At 47.8% G+C, this 24,203-nt stretch overlaps 1 protein-coding gene across 2 annotated transcripts in view; it reads right to left on the reverse strand.

The window, feature by feature from the left end:
- The window catches only part of FNTB (farnesyltransferase, CAAX box, beta), an 82,470-nt gene that overhangs the window by 36,845 nt on the left and 21,422 nt on the right, over positions 1–24,203 (reverse strand). Inside the window, exons 2-4 of one of the 2 annotated variants that reach the window (XM_008070462.1) lie at positions 22,517–22,581; positions 11,340–11,412; positions 9,223–9,314 (exon numbers count right to left, since the gene is read on the reverse strand). In XM_008070462.1, coding sequence (XP_008068653.1) covers positions 9,223–9,314; positions 11,340–11,412; positions 22,517–22,581 — 230 coding nt within the window. Of the gene's footprint in view, positions 1–9,222; positions 9,343–11,339; positions 11,414–22,516; positions 22,582–24,203 lie in introns of those variants that run through there. The other variant, XM_008070463.1, reaches the window with a different exon arrangement.

Here is a 24,203-nt window from a genome sequence, read left to right on the forward strand (position 1 = left end):
TGGTAGCGTGCCTGTAATTCCGGCTACTTGGAAGGCTGGGGCGGAAGGATCGCCAGAGCCCAGCAGGTCGAGGCTGCGGTGGCCGGGAGTGGCCACTGTACTCCAGTCTGGGCGACAGAGTGTGACTCCAACTCAAAAAAAAAAGAAAAATAAATAAAATAAAATGGACTGAAAACTGTAATAGATCGATTTTCTTTAAGATCAGCAAGGCATTTCATTCTCGCTTGCGTGATACCAACAAAGTGGGAAACTATCTTCTGGATTGGGGATTCTCAAACCCAAAACATGTGCAGCAGAATCTGTGGAGATGAATAGAAACACGGAGACCCAGGATGGCTGATGCAGGACAGAGCCAGGCCGGGGCTTCTGCATTTTCAGATGCACACAAAGCGTGAGCACCACTTGGTTTTGCTGCACAATTTTAACCATCTCAATGCCCAGGCAACACCTAATACCAATTAAGCCAGAAGCGCTGAAGGTGGGACACAGATATCAGTATTTTTTATAACTCCCCATAAGACTTCAGTGTTCAGTCAAGTATCAGTGCTTCTTAAATGTGAGTGTGCACAGAAATCACCTGTGGGTCCTATTCTACTCAGAACCAGATGGGCCTGAGACACGCGTTTCTAACACACTCCCACGCGTTTCTAACACACTCCTGGACTGGGGACCACATAGGCCATAATGCACTGGCCAACAGGCGGTAGCCGCTAGCCACACGAGGCTGTCTAAATTAGTTAAAATGGAGAATTCAGCTCCTCCATCACACTAGCCACATTTCTAGTGTTCAACAGCCACACATGGCTGGTGTCTACCACACTAGACAGCACACATACAGAACATTTCCATGATCACAGAGTGTTCTACTGGACACCATGCTCTATCATTCGATCATTAAAGAGTATATAAATCTTGTAAGAGGCCCAAGTTCAAAGCTAGAGTAGCAAACAAAAAGAAAGAAAGAAAGAAAGAAAGAAAGGAAGGAAGGAAGGAAGGAAGGAAGGAAGGAAGGAAGGAAGGAAGGAAAGAAGGAAGGAAGGAAGGAAAGAAGCTAGCATACCAATGATGGCACTTTCAGCCTCAGTCTTATAAGGATTTTACACTGAGCCTTTTAGGTGGTAATTGAAGATTTATCTAAAATGGTTGATTCTTTTTTTGTTAAGAGATTGGATTTTGCTATGTTGCTCAGGCTGGACTTGAATTCCTGGGCTCCACGGATCCTCCCATCTCAGCTTCCCAAGAAGCTACAGTCCACTGTACCTGGCTTTAAGTGGTTAATTCTAAACATCACTGTCACTAACTTGGATGAAGAATTCAAAATCATGTAAATATGAAAATAAGTCAAGAATATAATACGCGCAAGGAAACAGATCAGAAGCCAATAAGAATAAAACAAATGAGCCAGGTGTGGTGGCTCACACCATCTCAACACTTTGGGAGGTCAAGGCACGAGGATCACTTCAGGCCAGGAGTTTTTATTTGTTATTTTTGAGTTGGAGTCTCATTCTGTCACCCAGTCTGGAGTGCAGTGGCATGCTCATGGCCACCGCAGCCTCAACCTGCTGGGCTCAGGTGATCATTCTGCCTCAGCCTTCCAAGTAGCTAGAACCACAGGCATGCGCCACAATGCCCAGCTAAGGCCAGCAGTTTGTGGCCAGCCTGGGCAACTGAGCAAACCCTGTCTCTACAAAAATTACAAGATGGAAAATGACTAAAACACAGCAGATAAAGGACCAGAGATCAGGGCCTATGAGTTGTGAACAACAAAAACAAACCACTTGCTCAGGGCATCATAACCACAGTATAGGTCAGAACTGTAGCTGGTTCCAATCTCTATTTTCCAATTCAAAGCACATTCCAATTAGAGCTACAAACATGGCTACTTTTTAAAAAGTACTAAAAGGCTTAATATTACAGACAATCACAGCAAGGGAGCTACCCAAAAAAATACTTCAAGTAAGCCAGGCTCGGTGGCTTAGCCTGTAATCCCGTGCCTTGGGAGGCTGAGGTGAGTGGATTGCCTGAGCCCGTGGGTTCGAGACCCGCCTGGGCAACTTGGTGAGACCTCATCTCTACAATAAATCAAAAAATTAGCCGGGTATGGTAGTGCACGACTGTAGTTCCAGCTACTTAGAAGGCTGGGGCGGAAGGCTCGCCGGAGCCTAGCAGGTTGAGGCTGAGGTGGCCAGGAGCAGTTACTGCACTCATCTGGGCGACAGAATGAGACTCGAACTCAAAAAAAAAAAATCTTCAAGTATAAAAGGGCAACTATGCAAATTTTCTAGTAAATAACAATTGAGGCTAAGCTGCAGCAAGAAGAATTTAGGTTAGATTTAGGAAAAAACCTCAGCACCAAAATAGGCTACCATAGACAGAGTAAGGCCTGAAATAAATTATATAGATTATATATAGAGATTGTAGCTTTGTTCTGTACAATTGGGCAGGAAAAAAAAAGAATATAGCTTTGGAAATAAGAACAGTCATCCTTGAGCAATATGGCTTAGGAGTGGATGTAAATGCAAGATTCAGGCCAGGAGCATTGGCTCACATCTATAACCCCAGCAGTTTGGGAGGCTGAGGCTAAAAGATTGCTGAGGTCAGGAGTTCAAGACTAGCCTGGGCAACACAGCAAGACCTCATCTCTACAAAAAAATTTAAAAAATAAGCCAGGCATGGTAGCACACATCTGTAGTCCCAGCTACTCAGGAGGCTGAGGCAAGAGGATCGCTTGACGCAGTGAGATATGATCATGCCACTGCATTCCAGCCAGGGTAACAGCATGAGACCTCAACTCAAAAAAATAAAATAGACCAGGCATGGTGGCTCAAACCTGTAATCTCAGCACTTTGGGATGCCGAGGCAAGAGGATTACCTGAGTCCAGGGGTTCAAGACCAGCCTGGGCAACTTGGTAAGACCTCATCTCTACAATAAATCAAAAAATTAGCCAAGCGTGGTGGCACACACCTATAGTTCCAGTTACTTGGAAGGTTCGCCTGAGCCCAGCAGGTCATGGCTGCAGTGGCCATGAGCATGCCACTGCACTCCAGCCTGGGTGACAGAGTGAGACTCCAACTCAAATAATAATAATAATGCAAGATTCATGAGTTGACATCATGCCAGGCTTCTTCTGTAAACTAACTGTAAAACAGCTTCAGCTTGATGCGATGGAGAGGAATACTCCCTCCTAGGTCGGTACAACAGTGAACAGGTGAGGCAGGCAGCACTCCTGTGGATTCCAGGAGAGGGGTTGCTTACAGAACAGGACAGGTCACTTACGTATCAAGCACTGGCAGTCCTCTGCATGGCTGCCTTTGGGAAATGTGGTCACATCTAAAGTGGGTGACTTCAGATCAGAGCCTCTCAACTCCAGCCCTGTTGATATCTGGCACCCGGTAACTCTTTGTTGCGTGGACTGTCCTACAGAACATCCCTGACCTGCACCCACTAGATGTCAGCAGCACCTGGCCAAAAACAATACCCAGAAGACCAAGGCCTAGATATGGTGTCCTCACTGGAAGGTAAGGAAACATACAAACTATATCCAAAAATGGAAAGGAAAAATATTTAGGCTACTCAGGGGACAGGTTTCTGATAACCTTTTGAAAGGGAAATAATGAAACACTGAAATATCAAAACTTGAATTCATCTTTAGAAACATTTTATGAGCTGCAATGTGCTAAAAGGATTTTTAAATTAAAGGCAATTTTTTTTTGAGGCGATCCTCCTGCCTCAGCCTCCTGGGAAGCTGGGACCACAGGCATGCGCCACCATGCCCAGTTAAATTTTTGATTTTTTGTAGAGATGAGGTGTCACTATGTTGCCTAGGCTGGTCTCAAACTCCTGGACTCAAACAATCCTTCTGCCTCAGCCTCCCAAAATGCTGGGATTATAAGCATGAGCCACTGTGCCCAGCCTAAAGGCAATCTTAAGATCTTACAAAAGCGAAAAACCTCACTTTAACAGTGAGGTGTCTCCCCAGGACTTTCATTTGCTCTGTTGTTTCACTGAACCCGCTTTCGATGATAAGCATGGAATTCTCATCAAAGGAAGATTCCTTCTGTGCTAAAACCATTAAGCAAAGCAAATGTTCTTAGTCTGGTTCTAAAATATTATTAATTTATTTTATGTAAACGCATAAATTTGTGCATAATGCTTCTTAAGGGAGACAAGCTAAATTTTTCTCTATGAATATATCACTCTTGAAACCTCTGAGACCAGTAGGAACAATCCAGCCTTGCTGGCATTGGTCAGCAGCCACAGGAGCCAACAGAAGCAATTTCGTCCACTAGAGGGAACCCAGCTTCTCATATTGTTCCCTAAACAAACAGAAGCACAACAGTGAACGACACCAGAAAGACAGATGTTCACTGTGGCGGCATAAATACTAGAATTGGAATGATATGGAGCAGATTAGCATGACCCCTGTGCAAAATAGGAAAGTGACAGAAACCTTTGTGCACGTGTAAGGGACCCAAGTGTCCAGGCAAAGGAGAGAGAGGATGGGAAAATAAGCACACTCCAGAGCTGCACTCTGCTTCTAGGTCACCATAATATTTGTATGCAAAAAAAATTTGACCACATTTCAAAGCATGTCTTTTTCCTGTGCAAAATAAATTAAAAGACAATGTTCTATTTCATGTAGTTAAAAAAAATCCCCATATTTTTATAGAAGTCATTAAGATTGCTACTGAAAGCCGGGAGCAGTGGCTCAAGCCTGTAATTCTAGCACTTTGGGAGGCGGCGGCGAGAGGATTGCCTGAGCCAGGGGTTCGAGACCAGACTGAGCAACATGGCGAGATCTCATCTCTACAATAAATCAAAAAATTAGGTGGGAGTGGTGGCACATGGCTGTTTGGAAGACTGAGGTGGAAGGATCACCTGAGCACAGTAGGTCGAGGCTGCAGTGGTCGTGGATGTGCCACTGCACTCCAGCCCTGCTGACAGAGTGAGACTCTGACTCAAAAAAAAAAAGATTGCTACTGAAAACAGTTTATTTCCTTACAGGTCAGAGCTACAAGGTCTGTTCATAACAAATGTTGCCTGTACCTAGAATTAACTGCCAGTTAGCCACAAAACAAGATACATTATTTGCAAGTATAAGTAATTATTTAAAAATTCATTAAATCAATGCTCAAAAGAACCACAGGTAAAACTTTTAAGGCAGCTGTGAAACAGAAACTTCCAGTGGTTAACCATCAAGTGGTTCTTGAAATGAAGACAAATCAGTTTTTTAATTTAAAAACTTCTTTTTTGAGTCAGGCCCTCACTCTGTCACCCAGGCTGGAGTCTGCTGGCACAGTCACGGCTCACCACAGACTTGACCTGTTGGGTTCAGGTGATCCTTCTGCCTCAGCCTCCCTAGTTGGAACTAAAGGTATATGCCACCACGCCCAATTAATTTTTGGTTTACTATAGAGACATGGTCTTGCTATATTACCTAGGCTGGTCTTGAACTCCTGGACTCAAGCATCCTCCCACCTTGGCCTCCCAAAGTGCTAGGATTATAGGCACGACCCACTGTGCATGGTCTCATTTTAAACATTCTTTTAATTATTAAACAATAAAAGTCTACTACAGAAGTTTAAGAAAATGCAAATAAGCATAAAAAGGAAGGTTTAAAAATCAACTTTAACCCCACCACTAAGAAATAACTACTCTATGTGTGTATGTATCCTTCTGATTTTTTCTGTGCAATCATCTATATTTTTAATCTATAAAAGTTGAATCTTAGCTGGGCTCGGTGGCTCAGCCTGTAATCCTGCGCCTTTGGGAGGCTGAGGTGAGTGGACTGCCTGAGCCCGCGGGTTCGAGACCTGCCTGGGCAGGCGAGACCTCATCTCTACAATAAATCAAAAAATTAGCCGGGCGTGGTAGCACATGCCTGTAATTCCGGCTACTCGGAAGGCTGAGGCGGAAGGATCGCTGGAGCCCAGCAGGTCAAGGCTGTGGTGGCCGGGAGTGGCCACTGCACTCCAGTCTGGGCGACAGAGTGAGACTCCAACTCAAAAAAAAAAAAAAAAGTTGAATCTTCTAAATTACTTCTTCACCTTTCTCTATATACATTATTACATAAAATATACACATTTATATATACAAGTTTTTAATGGTTATATAGTATTTCACTGTATGTACTACACCATAATTGTCTTAAACTTTATTTATTTATTCATTTTTATTTATGAGTCTTAATCTCATTGTGTTGCCCAGGCTGGAGTGCAGTGGCACTATCATTGCTTACTATAGCCTCCAACTCCCAGGTTCAGGTGATCCTTCTGCACCAGCCTCTGAAGCAGCTGGGACTACAGGTATGTGCCACCACACTGGGCTAATTTTTCTATTTTTTGTGGAGACTAGGTCTCGCTATGTTGCCCAGGCTTGTCTCAAGCTCCTAGGCTCAAACAATCCTCCCTCCTCCGCCTCCCAAAGTGCAAGCAGGAGTCACTGTGCCCACTGTGAATTTTAAAGCTTTCCTTACTATTGATATTCAAGTTATTTCCAATCATTGACTGTGAAAAGCCCTTTAAAGGGTTCCTCTCTTCCTATGTGATGTTGCCACAAAAGTAATTCTGACACTTATGTCCTTAGAAAAGGACACAGACCATGGGAAGCAGGAAGAAAGAGAGGCAAGGAAGGGAGTTCTCAGGTTCCTTCACTATAAAACACTATTGATGGCTGGGTGTGGTGGCTCATGCCAGTAATCCCAGCACTTTGGGAGGCCAGGACAGGAGGATTGCTTGCGCCCAAGAGTTCAAGACCAGCCAGGAGGATCACTTGAGCCCAAGAGTTCAAGACTAGACTGGACAACACAGAGAGACCCTGTCACTACAAAAAACAAAAAAAATTAGCCAGGCATGGCAGCGCTTGCTTGTAGTTCTAGCTACTCTGGAGGCTGAGGCAAGAGGATCACCTGAGCCCAGGAGGTTGAGGCTGTGGTGAGCCATGATCATACCACTGTACTCTAGCCTGGGTGACAGAGTAAGACCTTGTCTCAATAAATATATAACATATATATATATATATATATTTAAACCACCAGGTCATTGCTTTGCTAAACTCTGGTCAGGTCACGTGGCTCTTTGGGCTATGGCAGCCATGTTTTCCTAAGCTTTGGCCCGTTCCCCCACCTTGGGGAGGTGAATCTCTTCTCTAATTTACTTTCTAAATAAACTACATTTTCCAATCTAAAAAAAAAAAAAACATCAATTATATTATACAACCTAAAAAAACTCAGTTGATTGTGGCCCAAGTTCTTCCACCCGGAAGCCCCTGGCCTGTCTTCTGCTTCCCACGGTGTGTGTCCTCCTCCATGGGGCATTTGTTCTCACATGCACAGAAGCTCCCATTTCTTCTCTCTCTTCTCACACGACTTTCTCATTCTCCCAGTGTACCTCCTGAGTGTGTAGGTGTGGAAGGGAAACTTCCCAAACAGTCCCAGCCCCCAACTGGTATTTCAGAAGCACGTGGGCCTTTATTCTGACAATGAAATTCCTACTCCTGCAGAAACACGACCAGTGCTGGAAGCTCCCAGGCTTACAGCAGCACCCTGACGATCTAACACTCAGGCATCCCTCCCTTGGAAAGCATCCTGCATATCACAGGGTTAATGGCCCAATTCTTTATTATGCTCCCGGTCCACACCCATCACAAGACACCCTGCCCAGGAAGGCGAGAATGAGAGGTTATTGTTAAGACAGAATGAATGAGACAATGTACAGTTCTGTTCTTCTGACCTGACAGTGTGACCCAGGCAGAAGCACTGGGACCAGAGCAGGGCCCCCGGCTGGCCTCCCTGCATCCTGGCACGGCTGCCTGCTTGTGCTGTTGAGAAAGGAACCTGCCTAAAGTCCCTCCCCAGATACCTCACCTCCAAGAACCCCAGGGGCAGAGGATGAGCTCGAAATGCCACCAAGGACATGCCGCTCTTGGATCCAATTCCTGGCTGTCCTTCCTGTCCCAGGTACCCATGAGAGTGAAGTCATGACCCGTTTTTGCTTCTTTAAGATATAAATTGTGGGCCGGGCTCAGTGGCTCAGCCTGTAATCCCAGCACTTTGGGAGGCCAAGGTGAGTGGATTGCCTGAGCCCGGGGGTTCAAGACCTGCCTGGGCAACTTGACGAGACCTCATCTCTACAATAAATAAATTTTAAAAATTAGCTGGGCATGGTAGCACACACCTGTAGTTCCAGCTACTTGGAAGGCTGAGGCAGACGGATCACCAGAGCCCAGCAGGTTGAGGCTGCAGTGGCCGCAAGCAGCCACTGCACTCCAGTCTGAGTGACAGAGTGAGACTCCAACTCAAAAAAAAAAAAAGATATAAATTGTGGCTAGGTTCGGTGGCTCATGCCTGTAATCCCAGTACTTTGGGAGGCCAAGGTGGGGGAAATGCTTCATGTCATGAAGTTTAGATCAGCGTGGGCAACATAATAAGACCCCATCACTACAGAAATAGAAAGAAAAAAAGCTGAGCGTGGTGGTGTATGTCTGTAAGTCTCAACTACTCAAAAGACTGAGGTGGGAGACTCGCCTGAGACAAGGAGTTTGAAGACGCGGTGAGCTATGATCGTGCCACTGTACTTCAGCCTGGGTGACAGAGTGAGACCCCAACTCAAAAAAAAAAAAGGAAGAAAAGACATAAATGGTGATGAGCTTCTGAGAATGAGGTGCCACGCTGAGAATGCCATCTGTGCCAGGAGATGGGAAAGAAGCTCAGTTGCTTAGCTCTCTGATCACAAATGAGGGGTTGAAGAGAACTGTGAGTCACAGCACTTTACACCAAGCCAGTGATACATCCTGTCCCACCAAGAGCTGCCCTGTCCTTCCCAGCGCTGAGGAGGAGGAACTTCCGTGGAGGTGTTTGCAAGGCAAAGATGTGTTTTGTTCCCTGGCTTGGCGCTTGCTTTCTGACAAAACCACGTCTCTGAGAGTTGATGATGAAGACTCTTCTCAGAGACCAGAGCCAAGAGCCAAAAGAAAAGGTCACAGAAGAAACCAGAATCCTTCTCTCTGGAGTTCAAAGCCTTGTTCTACCCACCAGGCCTCTACAGTGGAGGCGGTACAGGAAGTGGCTGGGGGTCGTGAGAAGGGCAAGGGGTAGGGCTCGTGAGAAGGGCAAGGGGTAGCGCTCGTTTTGTTGCATTCCAAAGAAATAAAACAGAAACAAAGAGAACCCGAAACTCAAAATACAATTTCAGGGAACGCCAGGTTCCACAAACAGGACTCACTCTGAGGCCACGCCCTGGGGGATGGGCTCGTCTAGCAGCTCCAAGCTGTGCAGGATCCAGTAGCAGAGCCATGGGCGGCTGGCGTCCAGACACTGTGAGAGGGACAAGGACAACACACCCCTTATTCAAAATTATGCCAAGCCGCTGCTGACAAGGCCACATCTGTCCTACTCCTGGCAGCCTATTGGGGGGAGGAGGGCACCCTTGCCCGAATAACAAGCAGTGAATGAAGGACGTTTTGCTTTGTGCCTTAGCCAGCAGCTGTGAGAAAAGGCACCGTGGTAAGAAAAGGTGACCTTGAACCCAACGGGTCCCTCCTCAGCTGGCATCTAAGGAAGACTAGGCAGTCAGTATGGGCCCAGGGAGGTATGTGTTCTCAGAAAGGGATTTCCTGGGCTAACTCAATCATTGATTCAACAAATATTTTCTGAGTATCGACCTGTGCCAAGCACTGTGTTAGACAATGGGGGCATGATAAAAAAATCTCATTTTTGTCCTTGACATTCCTGGAATATAGAATGCGTGGTTATCTGCAGGGGAAGAAGGTACCAGATAAGACACATACACATGTCTTTCTGGAACAAGGCAGAACATAACACGTGCACACACACACACCTGGATAAATGCTGTCATGGCAGAAACGAAGTCTCGAGGGAGCACCTGGAAGATACTGGCTAACTCTGCCTGGGGAAGCTGGGACAGGCTTCCAGAGACGATGTGTGGACAGATCTTGATCTTAACCCAGGTTCTAAGTGGTTACTGAGCATTCAAGGTCAGGCAGGGTGGGTATTAGTACTGCTCCCATTTTACAAATTAAAAATATATGAACAAGGTGCAGAGATGAGTGTTTTCCGGATTACAAAAATAGTAAATGTCAGAGCTGAGATAGGAACCTAGGTTTTCAGACTCTCGATTCAGTGCTCTTTCCGCTCACCCAGCTTCCCTGTTCAAAAATGTGCTGATGTTCTGAGCTGTGGCTAACCTGCTCCCAGGGGATAGTCTGGTGGGCAGCTGAAGACACTGAGGACACTGCTGTGGCCACACTTTGGGTCCTAGCTCTTCCTCTTATTAGCTGTGTGCCTTTAAGAAAATTACTTCATTTTACCTTCAAAAAAAATCAAGACTGACCCATCTTATGGAACAATTATGGGGATTTTCTGAGAGAAGGCCCAGTGAGCTTTAACATACCATTCTGTAAATTGTTAGCTGCTCTGGTATGAACTGTATGAGGGCTGACTGGACCCTAACCACTGTGGACTTGAGGCAAGGATTGAAAACTAACAGAGCCCACAGGCCAAACCTGTTTAACTGAAATTGGTTGCAACATTTATTAGGAGAGTTACATAAAATTCTGGATTTCCAGGCTGGGCTCAATGGCTCATGCCTGTAATCTTGGCACTTTGGGAGGCTGAGGTGAGAGGATTGCTTGAGCCCAGGAGTTCAAGACCAGCCCAGGTAACACAGCAAGACTTCATTTCTAAACAAAAATTTAAAAAATTAGCAGGGTGTGGTGGCATGCACCCATAGTCCCAGCTACTTGGGAGGCTGAGGTGGAAGGACTGCCTTGAGCCCAGGAGGTAGAAGTTGTGGTGAGCCGTGATCATGCCAGGCACTCCAGCTTGGGCAATAGAGTGAGACCCCACCTCAAAAAAAGAAAAGAAAAAAAGTAATGCACTGGAAGAAGTGGTGGAGTTGGAAAATTTCTAACCATCATGATATAGACTTATTAGGTTTGGGCAAGAATTCTTAACAAATGTTAACGTGAGAGAGAAATAAAAAAAGAAATCAGAAAATTAGATCAGTTTATTGGGCAAACGGTGAGGGGTGAACAGGTAGCTTTTGTCTAGCTGTCAGGGGGCCCAGGAGAAAGCACATGAATGCCCCCAGCCGTGATCCAATAGTGGGAGAAGGCCCCACCACACAGGGTGCCCCCTGGCTCTGGAAGAGATGGGTCCTGCCCTTCCAGAAGTGGGGGCCCCAGCTCTGTAACAGCACCCTGCCTCCCACCAGAGCCACAAACTACCAAGAACATGTCTGCAACAGGTGAGTCCCAATAGCCCTCCCCGTTTCAATAGAAGAGGAGGAAGACATGGCTGGTAACTTGGCCATGAGTTTACCTCATAGGCATCTGTCAGCTGTCGAAGGCCTCTTTTCAGGTAATGGAAGTGCTTCTCCCTCTGCAAAACAAGCCTGGAAAGACAGACAGCATGTAAGCCCATTCCCATAGCTTATGCAGTCACCACATGCATGTGTACACACGTGCACACACACAAGTGCCCATGCATGAACCCTCAGCTTTAGGATGTCCCCCCTTGGTCCCTGCATGGGTAAGCAGCAATTTCTTTAGCTCCAAATGGCAACTGAGCCAGAGAGAAGAAGAAAGAGGCCCTCATCTGACTGTCTCTCAAGTGGCTGAAAATCACACCTGCTGACATTTCAAGTGAGGTTTTCTCCTGAGGGTGATGCCTTTCGGCTAACTGAAAGGCTGTGATGAGGACATGTAGCCAGGCAGCAGCGGACCCGCGAAAAGTTCCTCTGGCATCTAACTAAGGATAGATGTCTTCGGACTCCCTGTCCTGGAAGCAGTCTAAATCTGAGCCTCACCACTACCCTGCCTCTGCTAGCTACTGCCGTTACAGTTGCTTCTCCTGGGATCACTTCTCCAAAGTCTGTACTTATTGGAGGTTCTATATTTGATTATTTATGGCAGGGATTTGCCATTTCAAATGCCTGCAGTGCTCAAGAAATAAGAGGTTACATATGCATGGGAAGGCAGCATAAATAAGTGGGGCGGGCCGGGGGGACACGGAGGTGAACTGGAGGCCCCAGGCTTCCACCTGCCCCTCAGGTATCCCTCCCCGAATTCCACCTCCCATGCGTGACCCATGGTGCAGACCAGAGAATCGTGTCCATGTTCTGCAGCCAGTCACTGCCCTCAGCTCTGAAGTAACAAGCCTGGCTCTAAGATGGAATGTGCCGCCCGTGACCACCTGCATAGCAGGACACAGAATGGAGGCTGACTTCTTCCCAGCCTCACAGAAGGGGCCCATGTGACGACAGAAGGCTAAAAAAGAATGGAATGTCAAGGCATTCACTGCTGACTACAGAAACAAAAGGAAAGAGGCAGAGCCCGGTGGCTCATGCCTATCATCCCAGCACTTTTGGAGGTCAAGGTAGGAGGATTACTTGAGCCCAGGAGTTCAAGACCCAGCGAGACCCTGGCTCTATAAACACCTTTTTTACGTTACAAAAGAAAAGAGAACCTTCCTCTGGGAGCCGATCCAACAATTGTGTATTAAAACCAGAATCAGATCTTTAATGCAGTCTCTACCTCAAATGAGCTTCCAATTCAGAAGTAAGGTGAGTACATAAATGGCTACCTTACAGAGAAGACACGAGTAAGCTTCAGAAAGGAAAAACAGACACTACTGCCAAGACCTAAGAGCAGGGGCAGCTCATGAGAAGGATGCTCAGGGCAGAGTGTGTGGAGGAGGTAGAAGTGAGGTGAGTGGCCCCAGCAGAGGGAGAAAACACAGTTTCAACAGCTGCAGGGAACTGAAGGCAACTCTCACCCAGAGCAGGGACAGAGCAGGCAGCAGGAGTAACCGGTGGGGTAACGTGGCAGCAGTACAGGAAGGAAAGAGAAATGAAGAAAAAGCAGCTGAGAGCTTTTTACAGAGGCGCAGGATGCTAGCTGAGGAATTTCTATGCAATTGAGCAGGCAAAGGGGAAGCCCTGAAGGTTTCTGAGCTAAGAAAAAAATGACCAGAACTGTGCTTCAGAAAAAGTATCTGAGGCCGGGCACGGGGACTCACAGCTGTAATCTTAGCGCTTTGAGAGGCCAAGGTAGAAGGATCACTGGAGCTCAGGAGTTTGAGGCTGCAGTGAACTATGATCCACAGCACTTCAGGCTGGGCCACAGAGTAAGACCCTGCCTCTAAACAACAACAACAAAAAGCATCTGACAACAGTGAGTACTCAAGCAGGGTAAGAAGCTGTGAGGGGCTGGCCGGGGCGAGGGGAGGCACTTAGGGCCCTCACTAGGTGGTGACCCATGACCCGCTGCTTCTTGGCACGCGGACTTTGGGATGCTGGAGTGTGTTCGGGAGAGGATATCGACTGGGCTGCTGGGAATGCACGTGCGGCTTAGGTTACACACACAGACGGGGAACCACGAATCTGCACACAGGTGACAGGTGACGCGGCGGGAGGAGATGAGAGCAGTGAAGAAGATCTGAACACAGGACTGTGGAGAGACCCATCTTTCAGGACTCACAGGAGGATGAGGAGCCAGAGAAAGAGAGAAATAAGGCCAGGCACAGTGGCTCACACCTGTAATCCCAGAATTTTGAGAAGCTGAGGTGGGAGGATTGCTTGTATCCAGGAGTTTAAGAACAGCCTGGGCAAGAGCAACAGAGAGAGATCTCATTTCTACCAAATAAATACATTTTAAAATAAATAAATATGTAAAAATTAGCTTGATTGTGAGATACGTTCCTTTTTTAAAAAAGAAGATAAATAAAAGAATTTACATATTCAGGAGAAGGGCAGAGGGGGCATCCCATCACAGGCCATACCAGAGGAGAGAGTTCGGGAAGGTGATAGGGCAGATGCTGCCACAAGGCTGAGAAACACAACAGCCACAGTGCGGCTGGTGACATCTGAGAGTGCGCAGAGCAGTGCTGAGGGCAAGTGATAAAGTGGAGGAGGCCAGCCCCAGTCTCTCCTTCAGGAAGGCCCAGTGGTCAGGACACAGGGAGAGCCCATCTGTGGGCAGAGGGTCTGGCACAGGGGCAGGTGCTGCTCTGTCCACCAGAGGTACACACCGGTATGTAACTGCAGGGAGAGCCCTGTCTGGTCAACGCTGAGACCAGGAAGGTTATGGGCTCTGCAGCCATGGGAAGGCGGGGAGGGTGGGAAGCTCCTCCCAAGGAGAAGAGCATTGTGGCTGAGGTGGAAGGGCGCAAGTGAGCCAGGCTAAGGGCAAGGGACACCATGGCACGTGAGTTAGCTCAGTCCCTCTGGAGCAAAAGTCCCAGGGAATGAGAGGGAACTCAGGTGCTGGGAATGCAAGGGCCCAGAGAAAACCCACCTAGGTAAGTCCCCAAGGAGGAGGGGGGAGGGCTGGATGAGCTGGGTAATAAGGAAGGGTTCTACATTCTTGGAGCCAGAAGTGATGGGTGAGAGCGTGAAGCTGGCTGGAGAGAGGTCTTTGAAGTAGGAAGAGGAAATAGGAAACTCAGTGGGCCAACCTCGGTTTCCTCAGGAACTACAAGTCAAGGTCACGGGAGAGCTGTGGACTGGTCATAGTGATGGATGTGCCAGGGGCCTGCACTGAAGGCCAGGGAAATGGAGCTGCACACAGTGTTGGCGAAGCCAATCTGCGGCCCCAGAAAAAGCTGGGTTGCCGACACCCTGACCTTGGCGTCAAGCCTCCAGAGCTGTGAGAGGATCCACTTCTGTCTTTGAGCTGCCCTGGCTGGGGCACTTCATTATAGCAGTCTGAGCTGACCAGCACCCTCACCAGTCCGCCCGATTCACCTACTGGAAAGGTTCCTCTGTGCAGAAAGTTAAACAGAAAAAGCTAGAGCCTTCCCCCTCCCTGAACAATCCAGGCCCAAAGCCACTTGGTGAGGTGGAGCAGGACACGATGGCTCACGGGGGAGTTGAGGGGTACGTGGGTAGGGGGAGAGGGTGGGGTGGTCCTCTGGGGCATCCAGCGCAGGTTGGGGAGGAGCATCTGTGTGGCCGCACAGAGCAGTCAGGCAAACCAGGACGGCTACTGGAAGCCGGGTTTCCACTGGCTAAGGAGGGAATTGCAGGGTGAGGACAGACTTACAGGCACGGGTGTCCTGGACCGGTGTTTTTTCATGAGGGAGAGCCCTTCAGGGGCTTCGAGACCCTTTCGTGGGCCCCACCTGCTTCTCTCCACCTCATGGATGGCCTCCCTGAGCCACAGTCACACTTTGAGCCTCAAAGCCTGCTTTGAGCTTGGCTCTTTCCAAGGCATTTGCACATGCTGTTTCCTCTGCCAGGAATGCTTCACCACCTCCTAAATCACTCCCATCCATCCTACCTACCTTACAAGTCCCAGCTGAAAGGGACATTTCAGCAGGGCATGATGGCTTACACCACTAATCCCAACACTTTGTGAGGCTGAGGCGGGAGAATCGCTTGAGCTCAGGAGTTCAACCAGCCTGGGCAACAAAGCAAGACCTCATCTCTGCAAAAAATCAAAAAATTAGTTAAGGATGGTGGGAGGCTGAGGTGAAAAGATTGCCTGAGCCCAGGAGGTCAAGGCTGCGGTGAGCTGTGATCCTGCCACTGCACTCTAACCTGGGCAACAGAGTAAGGCTCCCAACTCAAAAATTAAATAAATAAAATTAAATTTTTTAAAAAGTCACCTTTGGCTGGGCTCGGTGGCTCAGCCTATAATCTCAGCACTTTGGGAGGCCGAGATGAGTAGACTGCCTGAGCCCATGGGTTCGAGACCCGCCCAGGCAATTTGGTGAGACCTCATCTCTACAATAAATCAAATTAGCCGGGTGTGGTAGCGCATGACTGTAGTTCCACCTACTTGGAAGATTGAGGTGGAAGGATCACTGGAGCCCAGCAGGGCGAGGCTGCAGTGGCTGGGGGCATGCCACTGCACTTCAGTCTGGGTGACAGAGTGAGACTCCAACTCCAAAAAAAAAAAAAAGTCACCTTCTTGGAGAGGCCTTTCCTGACTTCCCAACTAAAATCACACCCTCCCTGGGATTCTCTCTTGGCCCATCCCCCGGGTAACTGCATTTGTGATCAATGTCCAGTGTCCGCCTCCCCTAGGAGACTGAGAGCCTGGCTGGGGCCAGAGCCAGCCTTGCTCATGCCTGCTTCCTGGAGCCCAGCAGAGTGTCCGGCCCTTTGGATACCTTTCAGATACTGCAGCTGAATGAGTGATAACATGAACAAATGACTAGACAGGAATACAGCAGAGTGGGATGATAACAAACACACTTCCTTCCCCCAATACCTGGGCCACCCCTGAAAATTGTGCCTCTAGTTATCACAGAAGGAAGGGCAGGAATTTAGTCCATCCTGGCTCCTGGGAGCCTTCTAAGTTCACTAAAGTCAGCGCCTCCCTAGTCAAAAAGTAAACACCAGCCTGGACACAGTGCCTCACGCCTGTAATCCCAGCATTTTGGGAGGCTAAAGCTGGATGACTGCTTGAGCCCAGGAATCTGAGACCAGCCAGGGCAACATAGTAAGAACTAATCTCTACAAAAAATAAAAAAAATTAGCTGACGGTGGTATTAGCCTCGAGTCCCAGCTACTTGGGAGGCTGAGGCAGGAGGATTGCTTGAGCCCAGCAGGTCGAGGCTTTGGTGAGCCTCGAGGCTTTGGTGAGCCGCGTTTGTGCCACTGTATTCCAGTCTGGGAGACACTGAGACCCCCCAATTAAAAAAAAAAAAAAAAGGCAAGCACCTAGCACGTAAGTAATAAACCACTTGAGGGGGGTGGGAAGGAAGGTAAGAACTTAGAAAGAGCAGCAGTAAGAACTGAGAAGACTTGGGAAATTCTAAAACAGCACCCCCCCGTAGGAAGGGCAAAAAGGAAGCAAAGCAGGCCCCTGGGAAATGTCTGCTTTGAGAACCAGAGTATCCTGGCTTCAGAGCCACTATTAACACTGAGCATCCAGGGTGCTGTCAGCACAGGGTTGTTGTCAATATTCCTCACTGACAGGCACACCAGGTCCCTTTTGCTCAACAGAAAACAATTTTAAAATTATATATGAGAGGGGTATACGCATAGCTTATGCATTGCAGGTTTTTTAAATTCTTTCTTCCTTCCTTCTTTCCTTTCTTTCGAGTCAAAGTCTCACTCTGTCACCCAGACTGGTGTGCAGTGGCACACTCACAGCCACCCCAGCCTCAACCTGCTGAGTTCAGGCAATCCTTCCACCTCAGCCTTCCAAGTAGGTGCACTACAGGCACACACCACCACGCCTGGCTAATTTTTTGACTTATTGTAGAGATGTAGAGATGAGGTCTCGCCAAGTTGCCCAGGCCGGTCTCGAACCCCTGGGCTCAGTCAATCCTCTCCCCTCTGCTCCCAAACTGTTAGGATCACAGACGTGAGCCACCTTGCCTGGCAGGTTTCTTATTAAGACCAAGGTAAACCGGGCTCGGTGGCTCAGCCTGTAATCCCGCACCTTGGGAGGCTGAGGTGAGTGGATTGCCTGAGCCCGTGGGTTCCAGACCTGCCTGGGCAACTTGGCGAGACCTCATCTCTACAATAAATCAAAAAATCAGCCGAGCATGGTAGCGTGTGCCTATAATTCCGGCTACTTGGAAGGCTGAGGTGGAAGGATCACCGGAGCCCAGCAGGTCGAGACTGCAGTGGCCGGGAGCAGCCACTGCACTCCAGTCTGGGCGACAGAGTGAGACTCCAACTCAAAAAAAATAAAAATAAAAAAATAAAAAATAAAAGACCAAGGTAATACATGGGAAAGGGCAAATTCATAAGGGTGTGGACGGCAAAAATAATTACTACAGGGAGAGAAGAATGAACTTTCATGGGAAAGCGGGATGGTAATAACCAAAGCCATTAAAAGCTTTGTCACAAAGTTCCTTGGGGTCAGGTGCAATGGCTCATGTCTATAATCCCAACACTTTGGGAGGCTGAGGCAAGAGGATTGCTTGAGCCCAGGAGTCAGAAACCAGCCTGGGCAACACAGCAAGACCTTGTCTCTAAGATAAAATTTAAAAAATTAAAAATAAATAAATAAAATAAAATTGGAAAGGAAGGAGAGTAGGAAGAGGAGAAAGAACAACTTAATGCTTCTCAGTGTTTGTTACTATAAAAATTTAAGAATATGCCGGGTACAGTGGCTCACCCCTATAATCCCAGCATTTTGGGAGGCTGAGAAAGGAGGATCGCTTGAGGCCAAGAGTTCGAGACCAGGCTAGGCAACATAGTGAGACCTCATCTCTACAAAAAATAAAAATAATTAGCCAAGTGTGGTGGTACACACCTATGGTTCCAGTTACTCGGGAGGCTGAGATGGAAGGATTGCCTGAGCCAAGGAGGTCAAGGCTGTGGTGAGACATGTTTGTGCCTCTGTACTCCAGCCTGGGCAACAGAGACCCTGACTCAAAAAAAAAAAAAGAAGCTGGGCTCAGTGGCTCAGCCTGTAATCCTGCGCCTTGGGAGGCTGAGGTGAGTGGATTGCCTGAACCCGCAGGTTCGAGACCCGCCTGGGCAGCAAGACCTCATCTCTACAATAAATCAAAAAATCAGCCGGGCGTGGTAGTGTGCACCTGTAGTTCCAGCTACTTGGAAGGCTGAGGCAGAAGGATCACCGGAGCCCAGCAGGTCGAGGCTGCAGTGGCCGGGAGCATGCCACTGCACTCCAGTCTGGGTGACAGAGACTCCAACTCAAAAAAAAAAGAACAAAGTTCCTTGGCACTGACTGCCTTACCCCAGATAGAGTCACAGCCTTAAGGAAAGGAAAATCGTTTCTGGGAAGGGGTTCATTGTAGAACGTACTGACATTTGGTTCTGGACTCAGATTTCAGCCTCATCTGCTATTTGGCTTGGGAAGACTGAACAGGCCAATGCTGACTTCAGCATCCACACAGGCACCCCCAGGTCATGCCCGTCAGTGGCCCCGAGAGCATGTGTGACTCTGTCTCATCGGATCAGCACCAGGACCTCAGAAACACAAACAAGCCACGTCATCTGGATTCACTGCTAATACCAAACACACACTCTAGCTGATGGTGTGGGCTACTCCCTGCGTTATACTGCCAGGCTTTTAAATTCTGACTACCAAAATGTTAACTATTGAAAGCATGGCAATAATGTAAAATTGTGATAAATTTTCACTTTTGTTCTTATGTCCTAGATGCTCATTCTACAATGGTGATCTTTGCTTCAACCTTATGTTAATATGCCAATTTATAACACTCAGCCATTCAGCCAAAATGTATAATCGCCAATATTAACTAGCACCCTTTAAAACACTCATTTTTATAGGGAAAAATGGAATACAGGGAAAAAATGGGAAACTGTGAGATTCTTGAAACTAACCTAGAGCTCTGGTACAGTCTACTTCTGTGAGGACCAAGCCTAAGAGGAACATTTTTGTTTTCCACCCATATCTTACCTATGACCCATGAATCAGGGGACTTCACTTATTTATTTTTCCCTACTGGCACCCCTAGAAAATAACAGCTTCTTCTTCCCTTATATATTATTAAGAATAAAAGACTTCAAGCTGGCCTCAGTGGCTCACGCCTGTAATCCCAGTACTTTGGGAGGTCAAGGCAGGAAGATTACTTGAACCCAAGAGTTTGAGACCAGCCTGGGCAACATATTGAGACCTCATCTCCACACACGCGAGCGCGCGCGCGTGCACACGCACACACACGCACACACACACACACACACACACACACACACACAAATTAACTGAGTGTGGTGGGGTGCCTGTAGTCCCAGCTACTTGGGAGGCTGAGGAGGAAGGATCACCTGAGCCCAGGAGTTTCAGGCTGCAGTGATCTGTGATTATGCTACTGTACTTCAGCCTGAGTGACAGAGTAAGACCCTGACTCAAAAAAATTAAAAATAAGAGTCCAAGGGCTCTATCCTGATGGCAGGTTAAAAAGAATTGTCAGATACTGAAAGGTTCCTCATGTGAAAAGTGCAGAGGATTTGTGTCCACAGAGCCCAGGCAGCAACAGTGACTCACAGCCCAATCAGGGGAGTCATGGGGGTAGGGACAGGGTACAGCTGCTGACCACAAAGCCCCTCCTACAGCAATCACTCACGTCCCTCCCCATCACCAAGTCCTGCCAACTTGGAGACACTAAGCTTCAACCAATCGGCTTGTGCATGGGGGCAGCCAAGTGGCTGTGGATACTGTTTTTTAGGGGTTTTTTTGAGTTAGAGTCTCACTCTGTCACCCAGACTGGAGTGCAGTGGCTGCTCCCGGCCACTGCAACCTCAACCTGCTGGGCTCCAGTCATCCTTCCACCTCAGCTTTCCAAGTAGCTGGAACTACAGGCGCGTGCTACCACGCCCAGCTGATTTTTTGATTTATTGTAGAGATGACGTCTCACCAAGTTGCCCAGGCGGGTCTCGAACCTGCAGGCTCAGGCAATCCACTCACCTCAACCTCCCCAAGCGCAGGATTACAGGCTGAGCCACCGAGCCCGACTGTTGATACTGTTATGTCCAAGAGAGCACATGCTCCCAAGCTGTTTAAATACATGGCGTCATCGCTAATCTCCAGCTGTGTCTCATGGCAAGGGGAATCATTCATTTTATTGAGGCCACAGCTTTGGGCTAAGGCAGAGGTTTAGTTTAGTCGTTTGGGGAAAGGCACCTCTATTAGCTGATATTCTCCTCCTTTGCCTCCCCAGGCAAGGAAGACGCAGTGAACCTTCCCACTTGTCTTTCCCTACAAGCACCTGTCTTTTCCACCGTTTTCTGCCTTGGCTAAGCAGAAAAAGATTTTTTGTTTTGTGTTGTGTTTGTTTGTTTGTTTGCTCTTGAGTTGGCGTCTCACTCTGCCTTCCAGGCTGGAGTGCAGTGGCATGATCACAGCTACCACAACCCCGACCTGTTGGGCTCAGGCAATCCTCCTGCCTCAGCCTTCCAAGTAGCTGGGACTACAGGTGCCCGCCACCACACCCAGCTAATTTTCTAAATTATTTTTTTGTAGAGACGAGGTCTCAGTATGTTGCCTAGGCTAGTCTCAAACTCTGGGGCTCAAGCAATCCTCCTGCCTCAGCCTCCCAGAGTGCCAGGATTACAGTCATGAACCACCATGCCCAGCCAGAAACGCATTGTATCATTAAGATCAAATGATGACCACACACAGTTCTGGACTACTGATCACTTCTGAGGGTTGGAAATATAACACAGTAACACAGGATGGTTTAAAAGAAACAATCTGTGACTGGAAGAGAAGTACTATTATACGAATGAAATAACCTAATGAAATTCTAATGTGATATACTGCAAAATACTAGAAAAAATAAAAGTTCAGGCTGGGCTCGGTAGCTCAGCCTGTAATCCCGCACTTTGGGAGGTTGAGGTGAGTGGATTGCCTGAGCCTGCGGGTTTCAAACCCACCTGGGCAACTTGGCGAGACCTCATCTCTACAATAAATCAAAAACTAGACAGGCATGGTAGCATGTGCCTGTAGTTCCAGCTACTTGGAAGGTTGAGGTGGAAGGATCACCAGAGCCCAGCAGGTTGAGGCTGCGGTGGCCGGGAGCGGCCACTGCACTCCAGTCTGGGTGACAGAGTGAGACTCCGACTCAAAAAAATAAAATAAAAAATAAAAGTTCAAACTAAATAAGAAAATCTCCTTATTACTCACATTTTAGAAATTCTGACCTCACAGGCCTTACAAGACTTCCACTTGCTAAGCCCCAAGGAAAACAAAAGGCATTATGTTTCTCATTTGAAATTTCATCCTTGTGATAGGCTACACGATTACCAACAAGGACCAGGCTTGGAGAAGATCAAACTTCTCTTGTTTTTCCAGTCAAATAATAGTTTACATCACAGGAATCCATCCTTTGCCATCCTCTGGGACTCTCCATCTGTTTCAATGTGCAATACAAAAAAGAAAACCTGGCAGGCTAGGCACAGTGGTTCATGCCTATAATCCCAGCACTTTAGGAGGCCGAGGTGGGAAGATTGCTTGAGCCCAGGAGTCCAAGACCAGCCTGGGTAACATAGTGAGATCATGTCTCTACAAAAAATTTTTTTAAATTAGCTGAGTGTGGTGGCATGCACCTGAGTCCCAGTTACTCGGGAGGATGAGGTGGGAGGATTGCCTGACCCCAGGAAGTCAAGGCTGTGGTAGCTGTGATTGTGATTGTGCCACTGTACTACAACCTGGATGATAGAGTGAGGCCTGAACTCAAAAAAAAAAAGAAAAAGAAAAGAAAAAGAAAAAAAAAAAAGAAAGAAAATAAGAACTAGAGATTTCTCATGTGAACACCAGCGTGGCAGGCCACAACGAAACCAGAACCTGGACTTCCTATCTCCATCCTGGGACCTCAGAGCGCAGGCCTTGAGGGGTTTCTCCAGGGAATACCTGGGAGTAGAGAACCTCCTCTAAGCAGGCGACATGGAGAGGAGGGGCTGGAGTCAGAAGCACATCCGGGTAGTCCCAAGGTCAAGAAACACCCCTCACATCAGATGCTCCAGCACAGAGAAGCTCTTAGGGAGGAGGGAAGAAAGGCTCCCCTGGAGGTGCTCTCCCAAGTCCCCTGAAACCCTCGCCCTCGCTTACCTGGGCACCAAGTGGTTGAACTTGTAGGAACTGAAGACCTCTTGGATCTTTTCTTCTACTTTCACCTGGTAAGGATGCAGGAGATGGGAGAGAGAAAACAGATACAGATGAGACCACCAGTCGCCCTGTCTTCCTGTTGCCATGAACGCCTACTGGCTGGGGGTACTTGGTGGGGTTTGGATTAAGGGGTTCTGCAGGCCCGGGACAAGGAGTGGGGGGAGAGGTAGACAGAAAGAGAGAGAGGGAGGGAGGGAGAGATGGAGGCGGGGAGGGAGGGAGATAAAGAGAAAGACAGAGAGGGAGGAAGGCAGGGGGAGGGACAGAGGGAAGGAAGGAGGGAGAGGGAGAGAGGGAGAAATAGAGACAGAGAAAGAGGGAGGAAAGGAGGGAGGGAAGGAAAAGGAGAGAGATAGAGAGGGAGGGAGAGAGGGAGGAAGGGAGAGAGAGAAGGAAAGAGGGAGGGAGAGAGAGAAAGAGAGGAAGGAAGAGAGGGAGGGAGAGAACCCCCTCTACCATGAGGAAATCACAACTGATTTTCCAGGAACCTAATCCATAATATATAAAGTAAGGGCACTTTTGGTGTTTGGCCCTGGTACCAGTTACTCAGGGTGCAGATGGAGACAGATACCTTTGCTCGTGCAGGAGACCCGAAAATGCCACCCCGACATATGATGCAGAACAGAATATGTCACCCCAAATATGCCATCGGGCTTAAAGGTTATTTTGGGCTGATTATTTTGAGAAACTGCAGATACAGGCGACGCTCTGAAAGAGAAGTTACCTTTCTGTGAGGGAAATGTACATCTATAAAGGAAACCTCCATCTGTAAGAGTGTCTCCCTGGCCTAACAGGGGAGAAGGATGACTACATCCCAGGAACTTGGATCAATGGAGAAGGCACCTACTGCAAGCTGCTCAACAAACCTCACGCTTGTTTACCATACCTGTTTACTCTCCTTTACCATACTTTCTCTTAGAAGGGTAAAGGGAAAATGGTTTTCTTCCTCCCCTACACTTGAAACACTCTTGCCAGCTCTGTGAAGCGTGTTCATTAACTGGCCACCCTCAAATACCCAGTTAGCTTCTGCCGAGCGTCACACTTCTTATTGTTTAAATAAAATATTTACATGGTCTAAGGAGATTTAAGAACATCAATTGCCAAAACACCAGGGAAACAGAAATAGCAAAGTCTGATCCGATGTCACACACAGGACACCATGGTCCCATAAAAACCAAGCATCTCAGAAAGTCAAGTCACAAAAGAAACCAGATCTTCTGCTTCCTCTGAAGACCACACCATAATGTGATCTCACAGGAAGCTTCTTCTACGGACGGGTGTATGGTAACGAGGGAGGGGCTGGTTAACAGGATACAGGGTTTCACCTTCCTTGGCATCCCTGAACTCTGTAGTGACGCATGTTCTTGTGGAGATATCAAGATACATAAAAATCTCCCCCACGGAAAATTTTTAAAATGTGTCATTAATTTCTGAAGAAGATTCTGATGCATGCTAACATTCGTAAACATTGTCAGAATCAAAATGGAGTCACATGTATTAAGAAGTTCTGGCCAGGCGCGGTGGCTGACGCCTAAAATCCCAGCACTTTGGGAGGCCAAGGTGAGAGGACTGCCTGAGCTCACAGGTTCAAGACCAGCCTGGGCAACTTGGTGAGATCTCATCTCTACAA

The sequence above is a fragment of the Carlito syrichta genome, unplaced genomic scaffold (assembly GCF_000164805.1).
Source record: "Carlito syrichta isolate Samal-C Ts95f unplaced genomic scaffold, Tarsius_syrichta-2.0.1 Scaffold313438, whole genome shotgun sequence".
In the NCBI taxonomy this organism is placed as follows: domain Eukaryota; kingdom Metazoa; phylum Chordata; class Mammalia; order Primates; family Tarsiidae; genus Carlito; species Carlito syrichta.